At 38.7% G+C, this 14,085-nt stretch overlaps 1 protein-coding gene across 12 annotated transcripts in view; it reads left to right on the forward strand.

The window, feature by feature from the left end:
- FN1 (fibronectin 1) overlaps window positions 1-14,085 on the forward strand; it is a 70,096-nt gene that overhangs the window by 44,388 nt on the left and 11,623 nt on the right. For 6 of the 12 annotated variants that reach the window (XM_053905111.1, XM_053905116.1, XM_053905130.1 and 3 more), the window contains 13 exons: window positions 152-241; window positions 1,775-2,044; window positions 3,041-3,157; window positions 4,062-4,226; window positions 4,991-5,146; window positions 5,821-5,934; window positions 6,772-7,041; window positions 8,237-8,424; window positions 9,637-9,724; window positions 10,606-10,782; window positions 11,502-11,591; window positions 11,841-12,020; window positions 13,165-13,254. In XM_053905111.1, coding sequence (XP_053761086.1) covers window positions 152-241; window positions 1,775-2,044; window positions 3,041-3,157; window positions 4,062-4,226; window positions 4,991-5,146; window positions 5,821-5,934; window positions 6,772-7,041; window positions 8,237-8,424; window positions 9,637-9,724; window positions 10,606-10,782; window positions 11,502-11,591; window positions 11,841-12,020; window positions 13,165-13,254 — 1,995 coding nt within the window. The remainder of the gene's footprint in view (window positions 1-151; window positions 242-1,774; window positions 2,045-3,040; window positions 3,158-4,061; window positions 4,227-4,990; window positions 5,147-5,820; window positions 5,935-6,771; window positions 7,042-8,236; window positions 8,425-9,636; window positions 9,725-10,605; window positions 10,783-11,501; window positions 11,592-11,840; window positions 12,021-13,164; window positions 13,255-14,085) is intronic. The other 6 variants (XM_053905118.1, XM_053905120.1, XM_053905139.1 and 3 more) reach the window with 1 other exon arrangement.

The raw sequence follows: 14,085 nt of genomic DNA on the forward strand, positions 1-14,085 counted from the left end.
GCCCATCTCCAGGTAGCAATAGTCATGTCAGTATAAGTCAGTTATAGGACTGAACCTTTTTGTATTTTATCAGTTGAAATAGTCCTAAGGGTGCTTTGCTTTTTCATGCTTTTGAGCACAATTTAAAAGTAAGTGCCACTTGCCTCTTCAGATCTCCTGCCTGGCACCGAATATTTGGTCAGTGTCTCCAGTGTTTACGAACAACACGAGAGCACACCTCTTAGAGGAAGACAGAAAACAGGTGAGTCATGTTGGCAGTATGCTTATCAAATAGCTCTCACCTACCAATTTTAATAGTAAAGTAGAATACTGCTTCTAAAACTACATCTCCATTCTTGTGATGGTAGTGGTGCTATAACCTTGTCATTCCTTTTTGATCACCGGTCTTAAAAATTAAATGATACTTCTTCAAGTATTATCCTGATTTCCAGTGACTAAGATTATACTCTCTGCTTCCAGAGGGGACTCAAAATAGTCCAGGAACTTTGTTATCTGTCCTTGTAAAAAATCACCCAAGAATAATATAATCCCTATTTATTTAGAGATAGCGAACATTCCTTTTCATTAGGCAGCTCTAAGGCTGACCCAACACTGTCCTTGTCATGGAAGTCTTTTCCCTCCTTTGCTAAGCCAACAAGTTTATCTTTTTTATCTGCTTGATGAAATATGCATGCATAATGTAAAGAAGTTGATTTGAATCCCATAATTTTTTTTTTTTTTTTAATTTTTTTTTCAACGTTTTTTATTTATTTTTGGGACAGAGAGAGACAGAGCATGAACGGGGGAGGGGCAGAGAGAGAGGGAGACACAGAATCGGAAACAGGCTCCAGGCTCCGAGCCATCAGCCCAGAGCCTGACGCGGGGCTCGAACTCACAGACCGCGAGATCGTGACCTGGCTGAAGTCGGACGCTTAACCGACTGCGCCACCCAGGCGCCCCTTGAATCCCATAATATTACATTAAAGTCCTTAAATATGAGGGCTTCTATTAATTATTCCTTTTAAGAAACTGCAATGTGATGTATCCATTAACTTATGTATTATAATCCACTTGCTTCCCCAAAAAAGTTGTGACATCTCAATTTGGTTTGAATATGTTATTGAATAGAATAAGTAATTATTAGTAGTAAAATAAAAATTTTCTGGTAGTCCCAGAGAGATTAAGTGACTTGAATTTGAGATAAACTCTAAATTCTGATTACTTTTTCCATGGTACACTAAATTTTCAATTCATGAGGACTTACCTGCATTGTAATTTGTCCAGGATGATGTCTTGTTTTAGTTTTTGAGAGCTTTATGTTTAGCATTATTATCACCCCATTGACCTATCAGTTCCCTTTGAGTATAGAAAACTTCCTTGAGAGCCAAAAGCTTGAGAGTGGGCATAACTTGCCTTATTTTGAGAGACACAGGATAGAAACGTGGAATACTTGAACACTGAAGCATTTGAAAATAATTCCCAGGGTATCTTAAACACCCATCTTTAAGAGTGATGCAGAAGCCTAGAATAACAACACACATACATAACTTGGATTATTTAGCAAAAGAAAAAAGAGCTTGAGTTGGCCATTTGGAACTGAGTCAGTTTAGGATTTCGAAATTTGTGTGTGGCTTAGAATCAGTGCTTCATAACTTGAGGTTTATGGCAATATGTTGTGTTAATGAGAAAGGACAGACAGAAGGCTGTGTGTTACCTTCCCTGCATTCTTCCTCACCTTCTAAACTGGTGGTGTCTTTCCCCATCCCCACCTTTCTCCCCTGGGTGGGAAACACAGGTCTCGATTCCCCAACTGGCATAGACTTTTCTGATATCACTGCCCACTCTTTCACCGTCCATTGGATTGCTCCTCGAGCCACCATCACTGGCTACCGGATTCGCCATCACCCTGAGCACACTGGTGGAAGACCTCGGGAAGATCGGGTGCCCCCGTCTCGGAATTCCATCACCCTCACCAATCTCATTCCGGGCACAGAATATGTGGTCAGCATCGTTGCTCTTAATGGCAGAGAGGAAAGTCCTCCCTTGATTGGCCAACAGGCAACAGGTAACTTGTTTTCTGGTCTGCAAAGAAACTCCGAGGACTTTCCTGTGCAGGGGGTGTCTTCTGCGAAACAGCTTTGTGTTGTCTGAGTCATTGTCTCTTAAAAATAGATTGTGGTTATAAGACATGGAGAGAGAAGTGAGAGTGTATGTGGAGAAAATCTCCTTCTTAGACTGTATCAAAGATCATTTTTTAATGAACATCTTAGTTTTTATTTTTTGAGAGAGATAGAGAGCGTGAGCACAAGTTGGGTAAGGGCAGAGAGAGAGGGAGTCATAGAATCCGAAATAGGCTCCAGGCTCTGAGCTGTCAGCACAGAGCCTGATGCGGGGCTCGAATCCACAAACCGTGAGATCGTGACCTGAGCTGAAGTTGGATGCTTAACTGACTGAGCCACCCAGGTGCCCCGAAGATCATTTTTTTATTGCAAAAAATTTCTCACTGAATTTAGATATTTATATGTTTCCAATACCTAAAGTTTTATTCAAAATATTAAGAAAGTCCCTGTTTCAAAGTTCCTTTAAAAACACAATTATTTTAATGTAATAGTGTCATTATTTTTAGGAGATGGATACTGAAGTAATTGGGGGAGAAGTAGCATGATGATATCTGTACCTCAGTCTCAAGTGGACTAACAGAAAGACAGAGACAAGCAAATGTGGCAGATGTTACCAATTAGCAAATGCCTGTGAGAAGGGGATATAGGTGTTCAGTATATTATTTTTGTGACTTCTCTGTTGTTTAACAATTTTTCAAAATAAAAAGTTGAAGAAAAAAGCACTATGATAAATTTGTAATAATGATTTCATCACAATTTGAATTGCCTTTTTAACCCCTTAACCGTGAATTGTTCATAATTTTTAATTCTACTAATCTTGCATAGTATTTACATTATTATATGGGAGAATTATAAAGGCGCTGACTTGAAAAATGAGCGAAGAGTGAATCTGGGCATTGTTTGAAAGTTATAGATGTGGCAACTTTCCCATGTTTTTCTAGTTTCTGATGTTCCGAGGGACCTGGAAGTCATCGCCGCCACCCCCACCAGCCTCCTGATAAGCTGGGATGCTCCCGCTGTCACAGTGAGATATTACAGGATCACCTATGGAGAAACAGGTGCGTTAGGAAGACGCTGTTTCATTCCGATCAAGTCGGAATGTGTTGTGGGTAACCTGAACGCCCAGCAATGGATACGTATGTAAAGAAACTTTGGCAAGTCCATTCAGAGGAGCCTTGTCTTTTCTAAGATGATGTGAAAAAATACGTATGCTATAATGGGTGGCAAAATCAAGAAAAAAAATCAAGAAAAAAAATGTAATACTAAAGGGGGAATAGAAGGGCTGAGGAAGAAAGAATTCAAAATTCACAAATATATTATCAGTGGTAAAATGATAAGTGATTTGTATTTTTTTTTTACTTTCCTATATTTTCAAAATTTTATTTATCTATTTATTTATTTTAATATTTATTTATTTTTGAGGGAGAGAGAGAGGCATTGAGAGAGGGAGGCAGAGAATCCCAAGCAGGATCTACACTGTCAGCACAGAGCCCGATATGGGGCTCAAACTCATGAACTATAAGATCATGCCCCGAGCTGAAATCAAGAGTCAGATGCTTAACCGACTGAGCCATCCAGGCACCCCTTCAAAATTTTATTTAACATGAATATATTGCATTAATATTTTGAAAAAGGAACACAGTCTATGCAGTCTGGGTTGAGGACTTACCTTCTTTCTTCTTCTAATCTTAACCCACAATTCAGAGACATTTTAAAGCTGGAATGTTAAGCATTCCACAGTTAAGCATTAACTGTGATTTTCTCCCAATTTTTACACACTTATTAAGGTTCACTATATGCATAAATAAATATGTTTCTGTTTAGGCCCTATTAATAGCACTCTTTTAAGAGGAATAAGAAAACGTGTGACTAACGGCTGTCTCAATATGTTATTATAGTTACTCAACAATCACCGACTATTTCTTAGCCCCTCACATTTTGAACTAACCTGTTTTCACACAGGAGGAAATAGCCCTGTCCAGGAGTTCACTGTGCCTGGGAGCAAGTCCACAGCTACCATCAGTGGCCTGAAACCTGGAGCGGACTACACCATCACCGTGTATGCTGTCACTGGCCGTGGAGACAGCCCAGCAAGCAGCAAGCCAATTTCCATTGATTATCGAACAGGTACCAACCCCTGCTCTGAGGTGACATGGGAATATTTACTTAGTTTTACAGAGTTCTTCCAAAGTACTCTCCTCATGTGGAATTGGTTTTCTTTTCTTTTCTTTTTTTTTAAATTTTTTTTTTTTATGTTTATTTGTTTTTGACAGAGAGAGACAGAGCATGATTAGGGGAGGGGCAAAGAGAGGGAAACACAGAATCTGAAACAGGCTCCAGGCTCCGAGCTGTCAGCACAGAGCCTGACGCGGGGCTTGAACTCACAGACAGCGAGATCATGACCTGAGCTGAAGTCAGGGGCTCAACCGACTGAGCCACCCAGGCGCCCCTGGTTTTCTTTTTTAATAAGAAACAACATAGACAGCCAGCAGAGTTTTGAGCCAGATATACAAAGAAGTATCACCAGATATACAAAGGGATTTTTTGTATTTTGTTAATGGATATATTCCATGTGCCTGCAATAGAGACAAGCATAGAGGGTGTTCAATATATTCGTTAATGAGTGAAGGAATGAGGTGATAAGAAGACAAACACCTACTTGGAATATAGTCTTTGTGAATGAAGCAGCCATCTTGAAAATAGGTAATGGCATCTAGATGCATGCCCCACCTCCAGAAGGCAATCTCTGTGTTTTTGCAAAAGATACACCTGTGAGTCGTTTAATGGTAATAAGAGATGATTCTGTACATACCAGAACTGGAAACAAGACTTGTCCATTCTTGTCCCCACGGACTGGGGCTTCACTGATTTCTCCTTGTGTTTATGTGTAGAAATTGACAAGCCAGCACAGATGCAAGTGACTGACGTTCAGGAAAACAGCATTAGTGTCAGATGGCTGCCTTCAAGTTCCCCTGTTACTGGCTACAGAGTGACCACTACTCCCAAAAATGGCCCAGGACCATCAAAAACTAAAACTGCGGGTCCAGGTAAGAAAAACCAGCATCTCACATACATCAGGATAAACAGAATAGGGTCACACCATATGGTTTTTAATATAAATGGCCACCTAGGTCTGAAGTACTATATATTTTCATATCATGCATCAGAGATCCCCATTTGTGAACTCAAGGCTCAAGATTGTTACAAACTCCCTCCATGGTAGCATTTTTAGGATAAGTGTGTTTCTACTTTTACATGCATAGTTCTGTTTGATGGTGTGAACATCTTACATGATTAGATCTATCTTTGTGGGTTTGTTTATCATGCACACCAAAGAGAGGGATGGTCTAACTTTTTAAGATCCTTTTAACTCTTGTTTTTGTTTTTATATAAAATGCTGGTGAAATCAGGATCCCAAGGTAGTATCTTGAGGTCAGGCTAATTTTCATTTTTTCCAAGAGCAGCATCCTTCATTGTTGGAGACATCATATTAAATTTTAGAGTGTCTCCTTTAGTTTGACTTTACTCCAGTATGGCAGTTTGTATTAGCAAAGAACGTGTTTGTCCAAGGGAAATTCATATCCGACTCATCCATGTTTTCATGGTAATTCTGCAAATGAAAATTCTGGGCCACCGTGTGTTTATTACAGAACTCTGAAAGTCACTGAGCTGACCTTACAGTGGATGACATAGATGCATTTGCTTTTCACTCCCTTTGCAGATCAAACAGAAATGACCATTGAAGGCTTGCAGCCCACAGTGGAGTATGTGGTCAGTGTCTACGCTCAGAATCGAAACGGAGAGAGTCAGCCTCTGGTTCAAACTGCAGTAACCAGTATGTAACCGATGCTTATTTCCCATTTTCAAAGTCAATTGTGTTCTTAGGCAAATGAATGCCCTCTGCACATCTTTTGCGATTATACCTAGAGAAAGCCAACTTGGTTAGTTTGAATCTTGAGCTGAGCCCTTTACGAACATTTTTCCTTCTTGGTGCCAAGCAATGAACATATAGGGAAGGAAGTTTGTGGAGCTATCATAGTTGCTGTGCTTTGAATTTCTTTTGCTCAAATGGCCTCAGCAAAATCTTGTTTGCCTATAGCAAATCTACAAAATATTTTGCCTGGACCTATTTTTCTACGACTGGATGGTAAAGTTGATTGCGGCATGCTTCGTGAAGCTATTATGTTCGGAGCATGTGGAAAACTGTCTGGACCAGTGATTAATGTAAATAATAGAGTGGGGAGAGAAGAGTTAAAGAAAGGTTGTAATAATCTGACTCTAACATTGAAAATCAACTTTACCGCTTCCAAGGTATAGAAAATTCAGGTCTGTGAGACTAACATCACATTGCAAAAACAAATCTGTAAAAACAAATTGTAAAAAACAAATTTTACAATATCGTAAAATTAATAGAAATAAATCCTCATTGTGGGGACATTTTACCAGGTGCCTATGTGTCTCACATACACCTATGTTTTGATAAGTGATGTAACATTAAATAGTTTCTAAAAAACCTATTCAGGTGTCAAGTAATTTTCCATTTAATAGTGGGTTCACTGGAATTTAATTCATCAGAGAAAATGGTATCTGCAAAACTGCTTTGCATGTTGTAAAAATGCTTATTTCACAACTTGCTTTTCACATAACCTCTTACCATTAATTTGCCTAACAGACATTGATCGCCCTAAAGGACTGGCATTCACTGATGTGGATGTCGATTCCATCAAAATTGCTTGGGAAAGCCCACAGGGGCAAGTTTCCAGGTACAGGGTGACCTACTCGAACCCTGAGGATGGAATCCATGAGCTATTCCCTGCACCTGATGGTGAAGAAGACACAGCAGAGCTGCAAGGCCTCAGGCCGGGTTCTGAGTACACAGTCAGTGTGGTTGCCTTGCACGATGATATGGAGAGCCAGCCCCTGATTGGAACCCAGTCCACAGGTATATCGGTAACTGCACCAGTGGGTGCTCATGGGAGCAGCGGCTTTATGCCCTGCTGAATGAATTATACTTTCTCGGGCTATTGATTCCCTGGAAGGGGGTTAAAAAAAAAAGCAGCCTCTCTAATAGAAAAGACCCTCTTTAGAAAGGAATAGTAATAAGCAACAAAGTTTAAGGGATATTCAGATACAGTCTCATAAAGGGAAGTTTTAGAGTGGCTTGGCTTATAAATAAGGCCATAAAGTGAGACAACTGAAGATGGTTCTAAAATTGTGAATTATTTCTTAAACCGGGATTCCCTGCGGTCACACTCGCCGTGCATAAAGGAAAGGAGTTTGGCATCCTAGAGCTTACTCTAAAAAAGGAACCCAAACTGGGCTATTTCCTAGCAGCATGATTCTGAGAACACGTAGGTAAGACCTTCCTTCTCTGGTTAGATATCGTGTGCTGAGTGCGCAATTTGCTTATGGGTTTGGGAGTCAGACACAGCGGAAACAGTTTAGGGCAAATGCTTTCCACTATACTTTATCCGCTTGTGCTTTGTTTCTGAAGCAGAGTGGAATGCTAAATTTGTGTCTGTGTGGCACCATAAACCTTGGAGGTGACTATCTGTATTATTGCTCTTTGCTTCTCTTTTCTGCTTCTGTTGTGAGCCAATTTTCTTCTTATGCTGCACCACAGAGAATACTTCAAATTTAGCAGCACTATCTGCTGTGGGGTTCAAATAAAGAGGATAAAGACATAATTCTATCTTTTGGGGATGAAATACTCTGTGAAGTGGTTTTCTATACAAAGATCACTTATCCAGGAAAAGGGCTATTGCTCATCTTTCCATACAAAATGGAAAATCAATCCTAATGGCCAATAAGCCAACTTGACTTTTTTTTTTTTAATGTTTATTTTTTTAAGGGAAAGCAAAAAAAAACAACTTTTCAAACCCAAAGACCCTTAGACTTCTGGCATTTTTCCAAGTGTTTCCAGTGATTCTGAGAATTGGTGGATATAAAACACATTTTTTTCAGGAAACATTTTCTTTGTTTTGCATCCCTTCTTGTACTTTCTCATACTGAATCTTGACTTGACCAGGGAACCCACCTCACCAAACAAGCACAATCTATACTTCTCGGAATTCACTTTAATTTCCCTTTTTCCCAGTTCCTATAATATAACCTCTAATTAATGACCATCCCGACAGCCATTCCTGCACCAACCAACCTGAAGTTCACCCAGGTTACACCAACAAGCCTGACCGCCCAGTGGACAGCGCCCAATGTTCAGCTCACTGGATATCGAGTGCGGGTGACCCCCAAGGAAAAGACTGGACCAATGAAAGAAATCAACCTTGCTCCTGACAGCTCATCTGTGGTTGTATCAGGACTCATGGTATGCAGTGCCCTTTTTCATTGGAATAAAATAAAGTTGACCCTTGAACAATATAGATTTGATCTGTGTGGGTCCACTTATATATGCTGATTTTTTATAGTACAGTACTATAAATTTATTTTCTCTTCTTTATGATTTAACTAATAACATTTTTTTCTCTAGCTTACTTTATTATAAGAGTACAGTACATAATGCAAATAACATACAAAAATATGTGGTGATCAACTGCTTATCAGTAATGCTTCTGGTCAATAGGGGGCTATTACTAGTCAAGTTTGGGGGGCAGTCAAAGGTTATAAACAGATTTTCAACTGGGCAGGGGGGTTGGCACCTCTAACCCCTGCATTGTACAAGGATCAATTGTAATCATCCCTTACACATTTTAAGGTGTGGAGATAAAATATCATAATAAATCTATTGTGTTTTGGTGCCTCTGCCACCAAATAATTTTCTTGTAATTCTGTATCTGAATTATCTATAGTGATGTAAGCTTTTCCAGATGACTCTCTCAGACAGAATTTTATAAACAGCTTTGGATATTGCACAGCTCTTTAAATGTATTCTGTTTATTTTAAAAGATTGTATGTGTGTATGTGTGTGTTGAGGGGGGCAATTCATATATCCATAGGCTGAATGCATAAATCCATTTTGGTTATGCATTTTTTGAGCTCTTTTATCTTGGCAAGGAATATTCTCCAGTGTGTACCAATCCAGCCTGACTCTCCCTTCATTGAAACATTTTTAATCCTTCTAGATAAGCATGTGGAAAACTAGCCAGGAGTCTAGGATATGGATGGACTTCTTAACATAAGGCCAGTTTCAGGAGAAATGACAGAAAGAGGGTTCAGAGATAGAGTAGAGTGTTCTTTCTGCCTCTCGGTGGTCAGAAAAATTCATGATTGGCACCTGTCAGATCATAAAGGAGAAAAACAGGCCAATACCTGCTTTCCCCACTTTGTATCAGCTTTGTATCAGTGTAAGTATGTAAGTTAAAGCTTACTTTAACTTGACCCCTAAGCACATTTTTAAATTCATGTAATTAACACGTCCTGTTGATCATCTGCAGTGCAGGAATAAAACTCATCTAGGAATTTATGGGTTTTGCTAGTTTATTTTTTCTTTTATAACCATTGTGCTTTTCTAATGCTGTAGTGAAAATGCCTCGGCTTCAGTAGATCACGTTACTAAAGCTTACCGTGTCCTCCTTTCTAGGTGGCCACCAAATATGAAGTGAGCGTCTATGCCCTTAAGGACAGTTTGACAAGCAGACCAGCTCAGGGAGTCGTCACTACTCTGGAGAGTGAGTAATCAGGCATTTTAATGTCGGCAGATATTCTGCATAAGCAAAAATGAAAGAATGGTAAATGATTTTCTAGATCACCAAATTCATAGAAGCATTCGCAATATGGAAACTGATTTGCTTGCCCATCTTTTTGACTGCCTACAGTCACCTTTTATGCCCTCCAGAAAGTGGTGTACTGGCACATAAATGGAATCACTTCAAAATGTGATAATGTTAGTGTTATGAACTAGGACTTACATTTAGTTTATGCTCTAGTTGTTGGAAATTGTCTTCATAAATGCGGAGGCTAGACACATGGACTTCTGCTGTACCTTAACAGTACAATAAGTATTGGACAAAATCGGGTCAAAATTCTAGTTTTGTGCCATATCAATAATTTATAGTATGCTCTTTCAAAAATCACATAAAGTATCAAAATTTCCTAATCTATAAAATACAGTTTCCATTGCATATGTTGAGAGAAAAAAATGAAGCCTTATAAAAAAGGACAAAATACTAGCAATACTATATATGTTATTGCTGGCTGGCCATATCATTGTAACTCCTACCACCCATATTTTATGTTAGAATAAATTAGTAATTTTAACACTTACTAAGATATTTGTAGATACTGTAAAGTGAGACTCAGAAACCACTAGTAATATCTGCAAAGGTTTTTAGTTTTGCAAAAAAAAAAAAAAAAAAGCATGACAGGTGAATCTTTTCATACTTTCTAATTACTGTCAACCTTTCTCTCTGGATGCAGGGGAAAATCTACACATTATTAGTTATTCATAGAAATGGATATATCTGGTGTATAATAAAGAAACATTTTAAAATATCAAAACCTTATCTAAATGAGTCAGCCGGGTGCTAATCTCCAGTTGTGATCTGTGCAGATGTCAGCCCTCCAAGAAGGGCCCGTGTGACTGATGCTACGGAGACCACCATCACCATCAGCTGGAGAACCAAGACTGAGACAATCACTGGCTTCCAAGTTGATGCCATCCCAGCAAACGGCCAGACTCCAATTCAGAGAACCATTAAGCCAGATGTCAGAAGCTACACCATCACAGGTCAGGGAACTCACTGGACTGATCCCGTTTGTTGATTGCCATTCACGACATAAATTAGCTTCTCAGTTACTCTGCCACTTGCAATGATTAAATTTACTGTCAGTGTTTTACAATAATCCAGATATAATATTTAAAAACTCACTTTCATACTATGATTAGAAATCATTGTATTCTGTGAATGCCTGATTTTGTCTAATGTTTGCCAAAGAAATGGCACAAGTTCCATTTATTAAATTTAAACTTTCATCTTATATAAAAAAATATGTATAACATAATGCTTAAAACCAAAAGAAACTAAATAGTGGCATACAGTTCGTAACATTAATATTGATTATAAAACATAAATTTTAAAAAGCAAACAACACTACTTCATAAAAATCAAAGTGGTAGTCTGAGAGTGTTCAATATCTGGGTCAATTTAGGTCTGGTTACCAGCCAGTGACTGATTACAATAAGAGAAAACACACTCAGCAGGTGCTCGCCCCTTATTCTCCAAGACGACCACTTCTAATAGCATTTTTTTAACTTTAAAATGTATTTTAGCCAATATCTTTGTATGCATCAGTGATTTTCTTTTGAGATATGTTTCTTATTAGCATCCATTTACTGCTCAAACGTGGTCTGTATGGGATGGTAGAGGAACCATAAATTGCACAGGAGTTTGAAAATTCTCCTAAAAATTTAAGATCAGATAAAAAGCATCTGTTTACAAATCACAGGTTTACAACCCGGCATGGACTACAAGATCTATTTGTACACCCTGAATGACAATGCTCGGAGCTCTCCTGTGGTCATCGATGCCTCCACTGGTAACTACTTTTTTTTTTTTTTTGTAACTACTTTTTTACTGAAGAAATGCCATCAACTTATAGGTGATCAGTGATGTGAGCTTAAGAAACATAAATGAGACTGACGTATTGCAGATCACAAGTGAATCATTTTTATAGTTCTAGAACTCTCAGATTCTCTCAAGTCTGTTGATAAGGGAGGGAAAGGAGTGTGGGAATAATTTCCTTGCTTACTCACTTTCTTAGAGACTTAATTTTGTTTTCTTTTAGCCATTGATGCACCATCCAATCTGCGTTTCCTGGCCACCACACCCAACTCCTTGCTGGTATCATGGCAGCCACCCCGTGCCAGGATTACTGGTTACATCATCAAGTATGAGAAACCTGGGTCCCCTCCCAGAGAAGTGGTCCCTCGTCCTCGCCCTGGTGTCACAGAGGCTACTATTACTGGTATTGGGGTTTCCATGTTGCTATTTTCCTCCAGACTCCCTAGGACACACAAAGCACTTAGCAGATCCCAACTATGCCTTTGATGCTGTATCACGAGAACAAGAAGCCCTGTTTCTGATACCTTCAAAAAGCATTCTCTGTGGAAGAGCTGTAGAGCTCAATACATCTGAAAATACAGGAATTCATGAAAATGCAGTAATTCTAATACTGTCATAATGGCATAACTAGATTTATTGGCTATATGTTTGCCAAATACTTGTCAGTCCAGTCCTAGAAAAAGACATTTTTCAAAACAAACTAATTGTGATCCTGTCCTCCCATGAACTCCCTAAAGATCTGATGATCTTACAGGACTTGCCAGAATGCCACCTGCCATTGCCCTCATTGCCCAGTTTCACAGACTAGGTCTTGAGGCAAAGTGATTCCCAACCACCCATATTGGGGAGAATGCCTGGAATGGAGAATAAGAGTTGTGCATCTCAGTGGGAAAGATCATAAGCCTCTGGCATTATTTTTGTTCCAGGAGATTAAAATTTTAAACTATGTACAGGATATCATCTGGATTTTAAAATACTATGGAACACAGAGAAACCAGAAAGAGATGCTGCTTTTTTAGAAACTTTGGAGGAAGGAAAATAGAATCAGATGTGGAAGGAGTTGAATTGGATACTTCCTACAGGGACCACACAAAGATTGGCTGCTTTCTCTTACAGAGTACTTACCTATAGTCTAACTTTTCATTGATCCTGTCACTGAGGACCATCTGGTTATTAGGCCTAAGTAGATTCATGTATACAATCTGCAGTGATCTCCCCCAAATGTGTATTCCACCAGTGGTTTATGATGCTGATAGACTTTCTTGAATTCAAAAGGGCAAATAAGACCATGTGTTAAAGGAATACCCACAAAAAACTAGCATAAACATGTTTACTCAGGTGTCGGATTTGGTAGGAAAATTACTAATTTGCCAAGTGGTCATCCTATGTGGAGTATTTGGGTTTTGCAGGAAAAAGGTGAAATCTGTTTTACTTTTCAGGAGGCCAAAGGCCAGCTAGAGAGAGGATGCTTGCTCCCCAGTAGCATCAACTTCCATTTGACTAGCTGAGCATACAGACTTTAATGTGATGATCTGTCCTTCCATCAGGTCTGGAACCAGGGACCGAGTATACCATCCAAGTCATTGCCCTCAAGAACAACCAGAAGAGTGAGCCTCTGATTGGAAGGAAAAAGACAGGTAAAGGGCACCTTCTGGGTAGGAAGATAATCAAGACAAAACTAATTATAAGTGATAAATTCTGCCGTGAAAAGGTTCTCGAGGTTTTGATACCTTTCTCCTGGAAATTGTTTCTTAAACAGCTCAGCATGTATATTGTGCTCTTTGATATCATGAATAACCTAACATAATCGGCAACATTCAGTTTTTTTTTTCTTAGCCAGTCAATATAAAGCCTTCTATTCACTTTTCAAAAATGTAAGCCAGTTATTAAAATGTAAAAAGCAGGTTGCTATTACTGCTCTTCTTTTATACCTTCTGTTGAAGTTAATGTGAAACAAACAAAAAACAAAAAAGTAGGGACAATAATCCCTCCTATTTGTCTTTATTTATTATTTGGTTTCTGAAACTTGAGCTAAATAGTTTTTTCAACTTTATGATTCCAATTTCAGTTTAATTTGAAGAAAATGCTATATTTACGCTGATAGGAGAGTTTTAGAAATAAACATGTATGTATTTTTATCATTTCAATTCATGAAAAACTGTTGAGTCAGACCTCTGGAATTCTCATACTTCAGATGCTGAAATAATTAGTCTGGATTCTAGTCCTTATAACATGATTCTCAAATGAAAAAAAGAAGAAAAAAGGCTGCACATTTCAGTTCCATTAGGCTTAATTTGAGCAGAAGCAGCTTCTATGGGGCTCAGCGGTTCAAAGCTTTATGTGTATGATAAACTCATACGAACGCTTTTTCATTCTAAACTATAAAGAAACCTTTGAGAAAAATCATAAAGATTTCTTTTTGGAAAAAGTGTTTTGTGATTTAAGAACTGCTAATTTTCTAAGGGCTT

Source organism: Panthera pardus, unplaced genomic scaffold, assembly GCF_024362965.1.
Source record: "Panthera pardus isolate Hobbes unplaced genomic scaffold, ASM2436296v1 HiC_scaffold_10, whole genome shotgun sequence".
Classification (NCBI taxonomy): domain Eukaryota; kingdom Metazoa; phylum Chordata; class Mammalia; order Carnivora; family Felidae; genus Panthera; species Panthera pardus.